The sequence below is a fragment of the Colletotrichum graminicola genome (assembly GCF_000149035.1).
Source record: "Colletotrichum graminicola M1.001 genomic scaffold supercont1.18, whole genome shotgun sequence".
In the NCBI taxonomy this organism is placed as follows: Eukaryota; Fungi; Ascomycota; class Sordariomycetes; order Glomerellales; family Glomerellaceae; genus Colletotrichum; species Colletotrichum graminicola.
In genome coordinates, this window is record NW_007361022.1 from 484183 (window position 1) to 500367 (window position 16185).

A 16185-nucleotide genomic window follows, 5' to 3' on the forward strand; every position below is an offset into this window, starting at 1 on the left:
GTCGTCTCTTTTTGTGTAACCGCCTGGGTGCAATCCGAGCAACAATGTGCAAGTGTAAGCGCTTGGACCACGAGTTGTGATTCCAACTTGATTTTTGTCTCCCCCTACCCCTGCTCCTCTTCGATGCTTGTTGCTACCCATCGGTCTTCACCCCATGACATGCCATACCAGTATCTTTGATAGTTTCCTGTTTTCCTCCAGCATGTATGGATCGGATGACCGCCCTCGCAGTCTCGGAGCAAATCTAGCCGAGCTCCCGAAGAAGAAAAAGAAAAGGCGAAATCATGTGGTTTGACGACGGTCCGTTGACAGACACGATGAGTACTAGATAAGTGCTGTTTTTTTGCAACGCAGGCACTCTTGCATCATACCATGGATTACACAAGGACGCTGCCAAGCCGGCCAGACAATCCGCCAAACCAAGTCAGCGGGCGCCAGGCGTTTTTTTTTCCCTCTTTTTTTCTCTTTTCTTTTCTAACCGATCCAAGACCAAGCCAGTCAGTCATTCTGTCAGAGAAGAGCGTGAGAGACCGACAGCAAGCTCCAGTTCAGATGCAGCATCAGCTTCAGCATCAGCATCAACAATAGCATCAGCACCAGTCAGTCAGCTTAAACGCCCAATCCGGATGGAAATGAGCGGCCGGGTCATAATCACTGGAGATATACAACGAGGTTTAGCTTGACAAGGACCAAGCCAATTCAAGGCACGGAAACATGGCGAACGAATGAATTTCGCGCATGATCGTCATGAACTTGTCCTGATGCCTGGTTTGACCGAGAGACTGATCATGCGCAACCCCCCTCTACTGTGAATGAACCACGAGCACTATCTATCGATACGGGCGAGGAATCAGCCCTGAGGCGCGCGCACACACAGAGAGAGGAATCCATCCCACTTTCCATCCACCAGCGGCAGCGCCAGGACTGAACCCATGTCATGGTTCCCACCTACAATCCAAACGTAAACTACCTAGCCTACCGATGCTCTGCACAGGGCACAAGTCAGAAACACACCCCCGTGAGAGAAAGAGGGTGTGTGTATGTTCTCCCTCTGACTCCAATCTGACAGGCCTATCCAGTCCGTCAATTGGTCGGTGTAGAGTCGGGATTCTTTTCCCGTACTCCGTACAGATACGGATACAGCTTCCCTTTTCCCAGAGGTTGGGTACGAGGTACATGGCCAGTGACAGGGAAGCACGGCAGGACGCACGTACTACCCGTACCTTACCTCATTCTCGCCTTGCACCTAGCGCATCGAACCAGCCCTGCACCTAGTTTTTTCTTTTTTTCTTTTTTTCCCCTTTGCATTGTTCCCATGCCCTGGCCCCTCCCGGCTCCGTTTTGGGCCCGCCTTCCTTGCAAATCGTGCCAATGGGCCCGGTGGCTGTCGCCTTCTCGACTGACCCTCATCATCCCAAGCTAGAATCTCCAACGACGGATCCAGTCCAGTACGTACTCCCGCCGTTCCTTGACCGGGCCTGGGCTACCCTTTCCTTTGCTCTGATCCCATTTCTACATACGAATACACGCACTACTACTACGTAGTAGGTAGTGTACGGATACACTACGAAGTATCCTTATCCTTACTCCCTTCAAGGTCCAAGGGGACCCTGAACAAGGAACCTCTTCACCCCCTCGCCCAATCTTTTATCTCGGGCCATGGATGCCACCCCCCCCCCCCCCACCAAGAGCGAACCCGCTGGCGAGGGGCGTGGTCTTTGTCGTGGCGGGCGTGGACTTTAGACGAGGGTGGGCTGCCTATTTGTGAAGATGAAAGCGCGAACTTTTTACTTGCGCTTGCTTGATTGCCCTGCCCACTGATCAGATCGATGTACTACGTACCCAGGAAAGTCGCCCCGTCGATAAATACAAGCCCTTCTCCAGACCTCCCTTTTCTAGATGTTTAGGTTGCTTCTCTCTGTCCAGGCATACTGCTTGGTTCACGTCATCCACAACGTCTGAAGATGCCGTCATTCAATCCATTCTCAACCGTCACGGGCAAGCATGCCGCTTCGCTTTTCGAGATCAGGTATGCGCCTTCCCCACGTCTCTCTCTCTCTCTCTCTCTCTCCGTCTGCAGCATTTTCCCCTTCCCATCGTTGGATCCTCATGTCTCACTGTGGCGTCGCTTTCTTTTTTTTTTCGGCGGCGTTCGCTAACGTTGCACATTCCACAGGTTAGACAATGACTTCATTGTATTTCGTGGGGGAGAGGATGAGTCTGCTGGCCAGGTTCTCAAGGGTGTCGTCGTGCTGTGTCTACCCACGCCGCTGAAGATCGAGGACGTCCATCTGCGCCTGACCGGCACCCATCGATTAACGTATGAGCCCCTCAACGTTTGCTTCTCATTGCACACCAGTCGGCTGACCTTTGCGTCGAAAATAGATGGGAAAACTACAAGACCGTCGCATCTGGCGTCTCCACCCAAAAGGTCGACAAGACCACCACCCTGCTCCATCATCGCTGGGCTCCGTTCGTCGGCGGTCCTGGCGGCAAGAACACCCTCTTGCCGGCCGGCAACTATGAGTGGCCTTTCGAGTACACCTTGCCGGGGAATACCCCCGAGAGCGTCGAAGGCATTCCCGAAGCGAGCATCACCTACAAGCTCAAAGCGACCGTCGCCCGCGGCAAGCTCGCCTACGATCTGCACGCCTACAAGGCGCTGCGTATTATCCGCACCCTCGAACCAGCTGCACTTGAGTTCCTGCATGCCATGAGCGTTGAGAACATCTGGCCGAACAAGGTCGACTACTCCATCATCATCCCGCAAAAGGCCGTCGTCTTCGGTGCCACCGTCCCCCTCCATATGCGTTTCACGCCCCTCTTGAAGGGCCTCGAAATGGGAGAGATATCCGTCAAGATGTTGGAAATTCGCGAGTGCACATTACAGGGCCCCACGGGCAACATTTTTAAGGAGCACAGAACCGAAAGAGAAGTTTCCAACTGGAAGTTCGAAGTCGACCGAGAGGAGCATTGGCACGACACAATTGAAGATACTGGTCAGGAAGGGTGGTTGGTGGAGAAGAAGTTGAGCCTGCCCAAGAGACTGCGACAATGTGTTCAGGACCTGAATCACAACGGTATCAAGGTCCGCCACAAACTCAAGCTCGTTGTTGCCCTGAAGAACCCCGACGGTCACATCTCAGAGGTGAGTTACTGCATGCCACTCCCCATGACCGTTAAAATCAAACTAACGACATCTAGCTGCGCGCTACACTACCTGTCTCAATCTTCATTTCTCCCAACATGCCTCTCGATGAGCATGGTGTTCTCGTTGACCAGGGCCCCGGGACACCGGTTCAGGCCGAGGCCACCACCAGAATTGCGCCGCCTGGTTACGGCGAACACGTTCTCGACCAACTCTACGAGGACGTCGACATGAGCGGTTTCCAGACTCCGAGCGTGCAGTCTGGTTTCAGCAGCCCTTTCTACGCCCAATCTCGTGCAGGCTCGTCAGAGAACCTTGCTTCCCTAGCTATGATGGGCGGCCATGGTATTGCCCCTGCCGCTCTCTCTTCGCGCCTACAAAACGTCTCTCTGGATCCTACGCATCGCAACACTTCGTTCAACTCGCTGAACGCTATCACGGAGGACGTGGCCGTTCCAACACCCATCCTTACGGGAGCAAGTTCGCAGTCGCATTCGACTGCTCTCACGCGCCAGAACAGCGCCGAGGACCACCCTAATGCGCACTCTTCGGGCCGCGCTTCGCCGGAACATCTCGATTTTACGGACATGGCCACGTTGAGCAAGGTGCCTAGTTATACGACGGCCGTCAAGACCCCTCTCCGACGAGGTGCCGGCAGCAGCGACGCGCTGCCAGATTACTTCTCTGCGATGAGCGCTCCAAACACACCACCTGCGAGCGAGGTTCCCGTTGCGGATCCGCTGAGCATGATTCCCGAGTCTCAGGAGAGCGCTGGCAGTGAAACCACCACACCGGGCGGCTTGCGCCGCTCGTGGCATCGCCCTGCAAGCATGAGCAACTTGCTCCATGCAGTTCAAGGCAACGACGACCGGCGGCTCCACCTTATCCAGGGCCGCGAGAGAGTGTACTAAGCGTCACCGGCACGAGGCAATTTACTCTACTCATTTCATTATATTATGGCTATAGAGGGTGGTGATGATTACTCTAGGCATGGGATTGGCGTTGAAAGGAAGGAAAGGGAAACCAGTGTGGGTGGGGCTCTTGGGTTTTCACGGGTTATAGATTTGCGCCCTGGAGAGGCACCAGAATTCTTTGGTCGCTCGGACACGACACGCTAGTATACGGAGTGGTTGATATTTCAGAGAGGATCTGCTGCCGGGGCTGTATTTGGGAAGGCATTCATAGTTTTACGGTATACCCGCCGCTTAGACCGCGGCATGTCTAATGCGAGACAACAACAAGATGACGAAGATATAGTACACATTAAGCTTCGATCCTGCATCCCCTCCGTTGCTTGTCTGCCTCGCCCGAGTTAGCTTCCTTGTTTACTTGCATAGCATCGAAATGGTCAGCCCTCGCTGTCGACTCATTGCCGTCTTCGCCCTCCTCGGCACAATGAACTCGGACATGGAGTCGCCGCTCGCAATACCGAGGTGGCGGCGTATCATGGAGGCCCATGGTATCCACCACCTCGACACGGCGTTGAGATGGTGGTCGCCGGCCGATTTCGGAAGCTCAGACGACGGAAGTTGCTTAAGCTATCACAGGCTCGCGTCTTGGGTGCCCCACGGCACTCTGGGTATCGGCGCCGTGCAGAAGATGCCGTTCGGTTCGGCCGAGGAGGGCCAATGTGCCATTGCGTCGCGCCGGATCTGGTCAGGCACTCTGATGGATTCATGCCCGATGCCCGAATCCGACCTATCCACTCTGGGATAGACTTCTCGCCACCTTTTCCCACTCTTGTTAGTGAGATGTACCGGCATAAGGTGCATGAGGTTCGCGCATGGTACCACTTGTCGTTTATTGCAAGCATTATGTCATTCGTGCTTTACTTACGCCAAGGGCGGTAGAGGCACGGCAGGGTCTATTGAAAGAAGATGAAATATCGTGGAGACCCCGAGACTCATGCGGTTGAGAGGCACGTTGCGCCCAAGCGAGTATAGAAGATGACGCAGGACGAAGCGTGTCGAGTCGGCAACTCTTCCTGTAGTCGGTGCTAGGTAGGTAGTCTCCGTTTGGCAGGATAAGCTACCGTCCGCGCCCAAGGAGAAAAATATGGAGCGCTGTAGTTTGCGAGGGCCGTAGCATACCACGAGCAACAGTCTCGCCCTTCAACGGCGCGTACCCTCGATTCCACTGACATCACTCACAATTTCCATGTTTTGGGTCTGGAACATCTCGAGCGCAGGGACCAATCAATCCACACAGATGTCCGTTGTAAACAACCACCCAATACCAGTCAGTGTCCGGGCCGCAACCCTGTTTTGCTATCATTGCAGCCGTCACCCAGCATCGATGTCGCTGGATGACTGTAAAGCTTATTTCCATATAGGAAAGATAACCTTGTGAATGTGGAGATATTGTACCGGTATTTGTCGGTTAACAATTGTGCTAGCCAGCGCGTGAGCTCGACGTGGCTTTCTCACTAACATCGCCGATGACAGGCCAAACGGGGACCGTAGCGCCACCATACGTTAGAAAACCAACGGACCTTTCAATTGACTCTTGACGTCATGCTCCTCCCTAAAAAAAAAGCTCGCCAGCCCTTAGTTCTTTGTGCAGCCGTCGATGATGCCACAAGTACACGTGTAGTCTAGGGAACAGTAGTGAGGGCCCTGTCCAGCTGAGCTGAGAAGCTCGATGAATGCCTTGTCTCAGTGCGGATACAGGGGAAAGCAATGCTGGACTGTTCAGCTTCCGACAGGAGGGGGGGGGGGACCGCTTGGATGCGTCTTCTCTCGTACCTCTCGTTCCTTTAACAGTCGAGATCGTCACAGGGGGCGTGGTTCCCAGCTAGTTCCACAATTGAGGGGAGCGCAAGCCAGGTCTCTGTGCATGAGCCCGGCGCTAGTGCCGCAATCTGGTTGCTGGCGCTGGTAGAGAACGTCATTCGTCTCTTTTTGGCGCAGAAGCTTGGGCGGGTGTTGAGATTACCAGCTGTCACCGGCGCGCGGGGGTGCGTGGGTTCGGGACGGAACACATCCAGTGTCTCGTGTGTTGGACCCGCGATATAACATCCTTCCTGCCCTTTCTGTCGGATTCCCTCCACTTCATCCCGAAGCAACGGTTGAACACAACTTGGACGAACACCCCAATCGCGGTCTACGACCCCACACTATTCGTCTCGCACTTTGAATACGCAAAACCCAAACCCCGTCTCTTCTTTCCCAAAGTCAATTCAGCGCATCACGACCATGGCCGACACCAAGACGCTGCCCCAGAGGTCGGGCACCATCATGACCAACACGTCCAGCGACGAAGCCGTTCCCGAGGTTGACCCCACTAGCGTAAGTACAGCCGTCATGCATTTCCCAACAAGCGAAGGTCATGACTTGTTTGGATTGGTTTCTTGGGTTCTGCAGAATCGTGAGCACCGTTTACGGATTTTGACTAACAGAACTTGCGCAGACCGCCGGACTCCTTGCAGAACGACTTCAAGCCTGGAAACATGCTGTCGGATACCTGGAGGACTACATGGAGGTCGTTGAGAAGATCCACAGGGCTCATGCCAAGGAGTACGAGAAGGCTCTCAAGACCATATCCCACCCCTTGAAGGAAGGTCACCATTTTGATCAGAGCCTCGGCGGTGTCGCCGGCTACTTCGAGAACATGCGTTCCAACACTCAGGCGATTATTAACACCAATCTTGAGACGGAAAAGAGCATCAAGGGATCCGTTCTTCCCGTTCTTGAACGCCTGCACAAGGAGATCAAACACAAAGGCAAGGAGCTAGCACACGGTGCCAGCAAGGGCGCCAAGGAGGTTGAGAAGGCCCGCAATACCACCCAGAAGCACATTGAGCTCCTCGGTCAACAAACTGCCGCCTTCGAGTCGGCTGGCGGTAAGATGCACGGAACTGATGACCCCTACGTCGTCCACCGGGGTGTCTTGCACAGGCTACACAAGCAGGTCCTCGAGGAGAACAACAACCGCAACGATCTCATCGCTATTCAGAACAATTTTGAAGCCTTCGAGGCTCACGTTATCGGGGTCATTCAGCAAGCGATGGAGGCATTTATCCAGCTGACCGGCAGCCAGGCTGAGAAAACTCGCGCCCTCTACTCGGACATGCTCGGTGCGATCCAAAGAGTCCCGGCCGACTTGGAGTGGAAGGGCTTCGTCGGCCGCAGTGGCGACCGCCTGGTCAATGCCAACGATCCTCCCCGCTCAGTCGAGTCCGTCACTTTTCCCAACATGGATCACTCCGCTGTGAAGCCTCTCATCGAGGGCTCTTTGGAGCGCAAGTCGCGTAACAAGCTCTCCTGGGGCTACTCCACCGGCTACTATGTTGTTACTCCTGCCAAGTTTTTGCACGAGTTCAAGGACTCTGATAATGCCCGAGCTGATCCCAAGCCGGAGCTTTCCATCTATTTGCCCGAGGCCATTATTGGGGCACCTAACGGAAACAAGTTTAACGTCAAGGGCAAGGATAAGAGCAAGTCCATCAGTTCCAAGCTCACCGGGTCCTCGGAGTTGGCCTTTCAGGCACACACTCCTGCCGACGCACAGAAGTGGTTCGACGTTATTAAAAACGTTGCGGGAGCGACTGGACCTGCCGAGCCCAACTCAGCGCCCACTTCGACCCCCGTCTCTCCTGTTGTCGGATCAGACGAGAAGATGCCTTCAATTGCGCCCGCCGCAACCACCCAATCTGGCCACTCAGTACAAGAGGCCGGCGTCACAGGCGCTGACCCTACAGCAAGCCCGGAGCTGCTGAGCCCGGTCGATGAGCCTTCTTCCAGTGCTGCGGCTGCTCCTGCGGCTACGCCTGCTGCGACGGCGCCGGTTGGCGAGAAGAAAATCTAGAACACCCTCAACTTCTGGGATCTCCACACTTGCAGGTACAGTCCACCACCACGTCGAGAGCCCGGTCAACAGCCCTGCTTTTATCAAAGTGAGGCGGATGCCATGGCGCTGGTGCGAGTTATATGCCCTTCTGGTTGCCTTAATGCCCAGTCCCCAAGGCGGACAAGCGTGGATGGGTTCGATAACACGACACACCATTCCTGATTGGCTACGTTAGTTCCCAGCAACACCCAGAGCTTTACGTCCATTTGCTTTTCTGCGGCCACGTTCGGCGCGCGCGTTTGGAGGATACCATTCTAGTTTCATGGTTATGATATATATGAGCCTTAATCAAACACCTTTCTTGATAATTTGCCTTTCCCGGAGACGATTATTGTCAGATTCATCGCTGTTCTGTCGCTCACAAATGATACTAATGACAGTGACTCGCTTATAAAGGGGCTGTAGCTGCCTCGTCAAGGGCTGCGCCTCACCACTGCCCTCCTCCCGTTCGAGACACGGCGCTGAGACTCGCACAAATCTTGAGTTCAAACAAGTCTTCGGCATTGATGGTCTTGCACATCTGAGCAAGGAAGGCGTCCGCTCAAAACAGTGAAGGTTGCACACCTCGCTGAAGTTCGGTGAGGGTTCGCGGCATGGTGGTGTGGTACACAAGGCGTCCTAGGCTTCTCTCACTCACCACTACATCCCTTGGATCTTTCTTAGTCCCCGTTCGGAAAGGCAGACTTTGCCTGTTCGCCATGATCTCCGGACCGTATGTGCTATCGGGCATAGAGTGCGTTGTTGGCTTCTTGTCAGTAGAGACCGGTTGAAGATGAAGTTGCATCTTTGCGCACTCGAGTAGCTCGGTGATCTCGAGGATGCGGAAGGCGATGATGATTCTTCAAGGCAGAGATATGCTGAGACACGCAGAATAGTTCCCTTTCGTCAGCCCTGGAAACCCAGGGAAGCCCCTATCCCCCAAATCGTCATAGACCATAGCAGTGCATACGGGCAAGTGTCCAGCCTGGTCGTCAGCGACATATATACGGAGTTCGCAAGCAGTTGCCCGTTTCACTGTGAATAAACTTGCTTGAACCCAGTCAAACTCTGTTGATCGTCATCAATGTAGCCAGCCTTGGCCTATCATCGCGGTTCCCACAGCCTCATCTTCCTTCCAATGATTCAGATTCCTCCCAGACGTGCCCGTCTCCATCCTGAATAATGACGAAAGCGTGGGGAGAGAAGCGGGCCGATATCACGAGGCTCTACATTGACGAGAACAAGACCCTGAACGAGGTCAAGGCGATCATGGAAGAGCACCACGATTTCAAGGCCTCGTCAGTCATTCCACGTGCTCCTTTGCCCCCGCATCTCGTTCCCTTCCCCGAATTGGTGCCCGTTGGATGTTCCCTCCTCGTTGAATACCCGCAGCGTTCGTCTATGATACCGATGCCGAGTCCACCACGCTTTGGGTGGGACACAGGGCATGAAAGATCATCCGCATAACGCATGCTAACCTGCTATCTAGGACCCGATCATACCGCCAGCAGTTCGACAAATGGGGTCTGGCCAAGTATAACTGCAAGAAGCGGACGGCGCGTCGTCGGAGCCAGGATACCAGCGGCCACCAACTTCACCACCAGAGCGCTGAACAATACCATTCCGCTGAGGAAGTCAGCGGAGGAGGAGGGAGCATGAAATCTGATTTCACCACCGCGGATCTGCATGCTTACGACCAGCCCATGAGTCCTCGGAGCTGTGGCAGCAGCCTGAGCTCCGAGTCGGCAATGGATGCAGGCTTCGTGGATGAAATGATGGACGTTACTGGCGCGACCCCAGGCTCACAAGCTCCTGATGCATCGTATGCAAGAGACTGGCCGCCGCAGCTGCCGTACAGCGGAGGAGCCCGACAGCAGCAGCAGAGCATCTCGTACACCCAGTACACCCAGCAGCATCAGACACAACAGGACCAGCAGCAGACACAACAACCGCAGCAGCAGCAGCGCCGGTGTCGACCATCATGGAATCAGCAAGGCATGGCGCAGAGCCCCTATGGCACGCTGCCCAGCCCGCCCGCGGACCTCCGCGACGACTCTTCGTGCTATCTGTTGTTCGCCAACGAGGCGGGCGTGTCTCACCGGCCCGTCCGCCCTCAGACGTATCCCGTTCTCCATCCCGGCCCCCATCGTCCGAAAAGCTACTCGCATCAACAGCCCCCATCTCAGTACCGGTACCGCCAACGCCAGCAGCAACAGCAGCAGCAGCCGGTGCCCCGGTCGCAGATGTACTCGCCGCCGCCGCTGATGAGCGCGCCTCGGGACAGCGTGCAATACCACGTCGGCGTCGAGTGTGCTGCTGTTCGCCAGCCGGGGCAGCAGTAGATGACGAGGAAGGTCTTGATTGACGGCGTTGATTTCTTTCGGCTTTCCTGGTTGGATGTGTCCTTTTTCCAGCCTGCCATTGTAACCTTAATCAGAGATACAAAAAAAAAAAAAAAAGCATAAACAAATTACAGTGGTTTGTTTGGATATCACGACTGTACATTCTTTTCCTTTTCTCTACTTTCGTAACTCACGTAGGGTGGTTCATGGTTTGTGGTTTTTGGCCGGAAAGGGTTGAACGCATGTTTTTGGTGGAAACACAGGACACAAAACTTGACGAGGCCTTCTTCCCCGCCTTTTTCCTTTTGGGTATTCTTACTCGGTAGATTCTCGCTAGTTTAAACGTTGGCTAGATGCTAAGGTATTGCGCTCGTTGATATGAAGTTATATGGGAGAAAATCTGAGCCTTCACCCCACCTAGATCCTGATACGACCTGTTCTGTTCCTGATAACCTGAAAGAGAGAGAATGATTCTTTCTGTTCTTTTTCGTACCGCTCTTTCAGAGCCCTCACATGAAGTCATCGTCAGTGAAGGGCTCGTTGCTGGCGTTGGACCGGATGTTCATCTTCGCCGCGTTTTCGGCCAGTCCGTACGGGTCGTGAATATGCTGCCGCCCACCGCCGCCGCCCTCCTGGCCCTCCCCGTCGCCGGCGGGGGCCGAGTTGGAGCGCACCTGTACCTTGACCTCGCCCTGGATGCCGTCAACGCGGATCGTGGAGACGGTGGTGCCACCGGGCGGCGGGCGCAGGTTCTGCGGGGCGCCGAGGTTAACGAGCTCGCGGAAGAAGTTGTTGGCGGCCTCACAGCCGTCGAGGAGCCACTTGAGGCAGATTGTGACACGTTCCTTGGCGAAAGGATTGTGGTCGTCGTAGGCGCAGCAGTTGAGGAGCGGGACAATACCGTTGTGGTTCACCATCTGCGTCTGTACGTCTGGGTTGCCGGGCGTGGACTGGCCGGGAGGTGGTTGGAGGAGGGTGGCGAGGATGGTAAAGATTTGGCCCTTGATGCCGGACCACGGGTACTTGTGGGCAGGGTCGGATAGGGACGGAGGCGGAGGAGAGGGCGGGAGGGACTCGCTGGTGGAGTAGGGGCGCTCGACGATCGGGGTCGTCTGGGAGGACTGTGATTGTTGGTCCGAGGGGGGCGCCGAGGGGCGGTTGCGGCTGGGAATGGTGTCGACAAGAGGCTTCTTTGGGACGCCGGCCTCGAGACCGTTGAGGAGGGTGATGAGGTCGTAAACAGCCTCCCATTCGATGAGCTTCTTCCTCGACTCGGCGATCTCCGAGGCGGTGGTGAGGAAGTCGAGGTATTGCGCAAGGCCGTCCTTGGCACGCTCCATGTCCCAGGTATCGACGGGGAACTCGGCCGGGTCGACGTTGTCCTCGCGGATCTGGGCCTGGAGGTGCATTAGGGCGACGCACTCTGGGACGATGCGGCTGCGGAAGAAGCTGAAGAAGAACATGACGAGCTTGACGTCGCGCTCCTGATCCTTCTTGTCCTGGGGCGGATTGCTGATGCGGCTGCGGAAGATGTGGTTGACGAGGCGGAGGAGAACGGTCTGCGCCGGCGAGATAATGTCTTTGGGGATTCGGAGGGAGTTCCAGGCGTAGGGCACCAATGCGGAATGGTGGAGGGCCTCGATGAGCTGAGAGGTGATCTGGAAGATGAGAGACTGCTCATCCTTTTCCCAGACGGCGATGAAGACAAGCATCTCGCGCAGCAGGGACTTGCCGCAGTCGAGAGCAAGGAACATGCGGCAGCGCGTCTTTTGGAGGTTCTCGCCCGCACGGGTGAGCCCGGTGCCGGCCGAATCGAGGATACACGACTTGACGATCATGTGGAGGGCCTCGATTTGCTTCGGGTCTAGGATGTTGGGGATCTCGGTCAGGAGACCAGTCAGGGGGCCCTCGCCGTAGGATTCGTCGTCGTCAATGTCCTCGTCATCCATCATGTCGTCATAGCCCTCGGCGTACTCCTCCTCTACCGACGCGCTCGTCCCGCCCACCGGGCCCCCGTCGTCAGGACCTAGGTCCTGCTCCGACTCCTCGATCTCGACAACTTCGTGATGATCCTCAGTGCGCATGACGGGCGTGTAGCGGTTGAGGAGGTTGTTCTTGCAGTGCTCCGTCCGCGTTTTGGCGAAGTCGACGGACGGCATCGGTACCACCCATCCCTCGTAGTTTGCATCGCGCGCGCGCATCCACCACGTGTCGATCTCTCGCGATACCCGGCAGTAGGCGCGGTCCTGCTCAAACTTGTCCTGGATCTCGGGGTCCCACCTAGGGTTCACCTTTTCGCCCTCCTTGTAGTTGTCAGCGCGGACCTTGACCTGGCCCTCGGGGAACCAGTTCCAGGCCAAGGGTGCGATGGGCGCAAGGACGCCTGGCGGCTTATGAGACTTGTTCTGGGAATAGTCCGTAAGGAGCTTCCGTGCAGTGTCGCACATCCTCGAGTTGCGCTCCAGCCAGTGCTGGATTTCCGTCTTGGCGATGTCGACGCGGAACCCAGAGCCGTCGCCCATACCTTCTTGGGGGTCGTCGAGCTGAGCGTCTTCATCGAACAGCACATCGTACCAAAACGACATCTTGTTGCGATCATTCTTGGCCGTCCAGTTGTGTGCTTGCTGGAGGGATGTGACGAGGAGCTTTTTGTCTTTTAAAGAGTGAGCGAACAATCTTGGCATGATGGACGAGCAAGGACTTACACATATCAGTGATCTCATTCAGCTTCGCCCGTGATGTCTCATCCAAAATTTCGCCATCGTATCCCTTGCTGGTAACATTCACACATAGGATTATGGTTTGATATACCATCTGGTCAAAGTGAACGGCGGCACAGATGTCTTGAGGCACCTCCGGTTCCGACGTCACCAGCAAATTCCTGGCAATGTGCATGAGCTTGTTCAGAATGGAAAGGTCATCCTTGAGGCTGTGATGGTTCTTCACGATGAGAGCAGTGCTCTCCTGGGGGGTAACCCCTTTCTCAGGGTCATTTAGGCTTGATAGGGGGCCTACTGAGCGCGTAGTGAGGCTGGGGATGGCGGCGCCAAAGATTTTTGTCAACCAGATCCATATCTCGACGTTTCTTGAGAGGGTTTCCCTGATTCTTGTTAGGCAAATGAGAAAGCACGAAACTATGATGCGCGGCGAGGGGGAGCATACCTGACGTGCTTGAAGGTGTGAGTTTTTTCGAGGGTTTTCGCGATCATGGATGAGACCCTCGCGGCGGTCTGTGGTCCCATGGGTGGGATGGTGTAGTGACCCTCGAGGCAGATGAGGGCGGCCGAGAAGCAGCGCTCCTCGATGGTCTCATATCCGGGCGTGCCATCCTCCAGGTCCAGGTCCGGCAGTGATGGCGGCGGTGTGTCGGCCGTCATGGTGGGGGTTTCTTAGATGACGGCCGTGGGATTCGACGGTGGTGCCCAGGGCACGCGTGTGAGTGAACGAGGTAACGACCAGTGGATGGTACAGAGACGGTTGCACTTTGGGTCAGAGTATCTTGGAAATTCAATTTCGCTTCGGGGAAAGTTCAAAGTTATATCAGAGAAGAGAAAGAGAGACTGGGATTGTTGTGTTGCTAGGAATATTCTCTTGAAGAATCCAAGGTGGCGGCGGCACCAGGATGTCGTATGGTCAGCAAGGAAAATTTCCGCCCGTCCACAGCTCCGAAGTATCTCTGCACCACAAATTGGTCAGCAGATACACACAGACCAACTGCCCATTTCAGACTTGCGCAGTTGGCCTTGGTTGGACATTCATGGCATCCTTCCAGGTCGTCAACGCTTGATATACGTGGAACCTAACAAATCAAAGGTTTATGGGAGCTATAAGGTTTTAAAAGTCAATTCTCTGTCATCTCCTTGCTATGCCGGGCCGGGGGGGGAGGGCAGCTAAACATGTCAGGATACAACTGCTCCTCCGTCGAGAGCCCTACGGAATTCTGGTGCTAATCCCCCTCCACAAGAACCCCCCCCCCCCTAAACTCAACCAATGGTTCAGGGATTGTGCGCCGTAGACCCCTCTATCGGCTGTGTCCATCTTTGCGCCCCGACGACGTCCCCTCGGCGGGGTAGTCTTTCCAACGCGGATTTGGTGGCGAGTCACGGTTTGACTCACTCTGACAGAAACCTCCCCCACGACCGCCAAATCTCGACCGACCCCGTCGCTGCGACCCTTCCGGTACTTCGCTTCCTTGAGCATACACGCACTGCTCCGATTTCGACTTTCGTAACCCAGAAAACCAACATCAACATGGCGGAAGGTACCAAGGCCCAGGAGAGGTTTGCCCTCATCCAGGAGAATCTGGCCGAGGTCATGAACCCCGAGATCATCGAGAAGATCCTGGCCGAGGGACGCAACCCAAAGATTTACTGGGGTAAGTGTCACCCCGATCCGAATGCAAATGCCTACCGTTGCGCATCGGCTAACCTATGCGTCTTTCTGCGCTCCAGGAACCGCGACAACGGGTAGACCGCACTGCGGCTACTTCGTGCCCGCCATCAAGCTGGCCCAGTTCCTCGCCGCCGGCTGCGAGCTAACCGTTCTTCTTGCCGACATCCATGGCTTCCTCGACAATCTTAAGGCCCCGATCGAACTCGTCGAGCAGCGTGCAAAATTTTACAAGTTCGCCATCACGAACATCCTCAACGCCGTCGGCGTCTCCACCGAGAAGCTCAAGTTCGTCCTGGGCAGCTCTTACCAGAAGAGCCCTGAATACATTATGGACGTCTACAAAATGAGCTCGCTTATCAGTGAAAGAGACGCGAAAAAGGCTGGTGCGGAGGTCGTGAAGCAGTCTGACGTAAGAAATCTGGCAAATTTGGTACGTGGACGAAGCTGACCATTTGACAGAACGCCCCCATGAGTGGTCTACTCTACCCTGTGCTCCAGGTTTGTGATGAGGAACACCTGGGCGTTGATGCTCAGTTTGGAGGTGTGTATCGGCGGTTAGAACTTGGACTTGCTCTTGCGCTGACCCTTTCCAGGCATGGACCAGAGAAAGCTGTTCGCGGCGGCAACTGAATGGCTGCCCAAGGTCGGATACCAGGTGCGCGCACATCTATTGAACCCCATGGTGCCCGGCCTCAACGGCGGGAAGATGAGCTCGAGTGACCCTGGTAAGATTGGAGCCACCTTAATTCATGACCTGCCTCTAACCTACATTGTGTAGACAGCAAGATTGACCTTCTCGATGCGCCTGAGGTCGTGCAGAAGAAGCTCCGCAAGGCTGAGTGTGTGCCCAAGGTTGCCGAGGGCAATGGTGTTCTGGCCTTCGTCGAGTACGTGCTGCTTCCTGCCGCGGCTCTGAAGGGCAAGAAGGAATTCCGCGTCGAGCGCGAGCGCGACGGTCTCGAGCCCCTGGTGTACACCGACATCGCTGAAATGCACACAGACTACAAGAACGACGTAGTAAGTAGCGCAAAGCATGGGTGACAGCAATCAGGTACTAACATCAATCAAGTTGACGCCTCAGCTGCTAAAGCCTGCCGTAACCAAGGCTCTTAACGAACTCCTGGCGCCCATTCAGAAGGCGTTCCAGGACTCGGAGGAATGGAAGGAAATTACGCTGAAGGCTTACCCCGTGGTAGAGGACGATAAGAAGAAGAAAAAGAAGCAGCCCAAGGACAAGGGCTCCCGCTACCCCGGCGGAAACAAGGGCGGCGCTGCCGCCCAGGATGGAGCCGCCAAGGAGTCGGAGCTGCCTGTGCGACCAGCTGAGGATGCCGCCCAGTGATTTTCATTTCTTGCATAAAGAAAGCGTTTTTTGTCTGTACGTACTACTATGCATTGGAGTTCGGATGAATACTGGCAGAAAAAGGAGATAGAGTCTAGAAAGCTAGATACCTTGGATGAAAAGAACATGCCAAA

At 55.3% G+C, this 16185-nt stretch overlaps 6 protein-coding genes across 6 annotated transcripts; 5 read left to right on the top strand and 1 right to left on the bottom strand.

The window, feature by feature from the left end:
* Positions 1-1964: 1964 nt before the first annotated feature.
* On the top strand, positions 1965-4059 carry GLRG_05420 (arrestin domain-containing protein; the record flags this gene model as incomplete). Its single annotated transcript, XM_008096105.1, has 4 exons — positions 1965-2029; positions 2177-2320; positions 2386-3148; positions 3205-4059. The coding sequence occupies 4 exons, from the start codon at positions 1965-1967 to the stop codon at positions 4057-4059; spliced, it is 1827 nt and encodes a 608-aa protein (XP_008094296.1).
* A 433-nt stretch (positions 4060-4492) lies between these two features.
* GLRG_05421 (uncharacterized protein) lies at positions 4493-4864 on the top strand (the record flags this gene model as incomplete). The annotated part of the gene is made up of 1 exon (XM_008096106.1): positions 4493-4864. The coding sequence occupies one exon, from the start codon at positions 4493-4495 to the stop codon at positions 4862-4864; it is 372 nt and encodes a 123-aa protein (XP_008094297.1).
* A 1478-nt stretch (positions 4865-6342) lies between these two features.
* On the top strand, positions 6343-7954 carry GLRG_05422 (PH domain-containing protein; the record flags this gene model as incomplete). Its single annotated transcript, XM_008096107.1, has 2 exons — positions 6343-6435; positions 6557-7954. 2 exons carry the CDS (start codon positions 6343-6345, stop codon positions 7952-7954), a joined length of 1491 nt encoding a protein of 496 aa, XP_008094298.1.
* A 1203-nt stretch (positions 7955-9157) lies between these two features.
* GLRG_05423 (uncharacterized protein) lies at positions 9158-10317 on the top strand (the record flags this gene model as incomplete). The annotated part of the gene is made up of 2 exons (XM_008096108.1): positions 9158-9273; positions 9465-10317. 2 exons carry the CDS (start codon positions 9158-9160, stop codon positions 10315-10317), a joined length of 969 nt encoding a protein of 322 aa, XP_008094299.1.
* A 509-nt stretch (positions 10318-10826) lies between these two features.
* GLRG_05424 (uncharacterized protein) lies at positions 10827-13694 on the bottom strand (the record flags this gene model as incomplete). Its single annotated transcript, XM_008096109.1, has 3 exons — positions 10827-12970; positions 13023-13417; positions 13480-13694. 3 exons carry the CDS (start codon positions 13692-13694, stop codon positions 10827-10829), a joined length of 2754 nt encoding a protein of 917 aa, XP_008094300.1.
* An 874-nt stretch (positions 13695-14568) lies between these two features.
* GLRG_05425 (tRNA synthetase class I) lies at positions 14569-16051 on the top strand (the record flags this gene model as incomplete). Its single annotated transcript, XM_008096110.1, has 6 exons — positions 14569-14692; positions 14769-15118; positions 15169-15250; positions 15303-15434; positions 15488-15726; positions 15779-16051. The coding sequence occupies 6 exons, from the start codon at positions 14569-14571 to the stop codon at positions 16049-16051; spliced, it is 1200 nt and encodes a 399-aa protein (XP_008094301.1).
* Between the last annotated feature and the right edge of the window lie 134 nt (positions 16052-16185).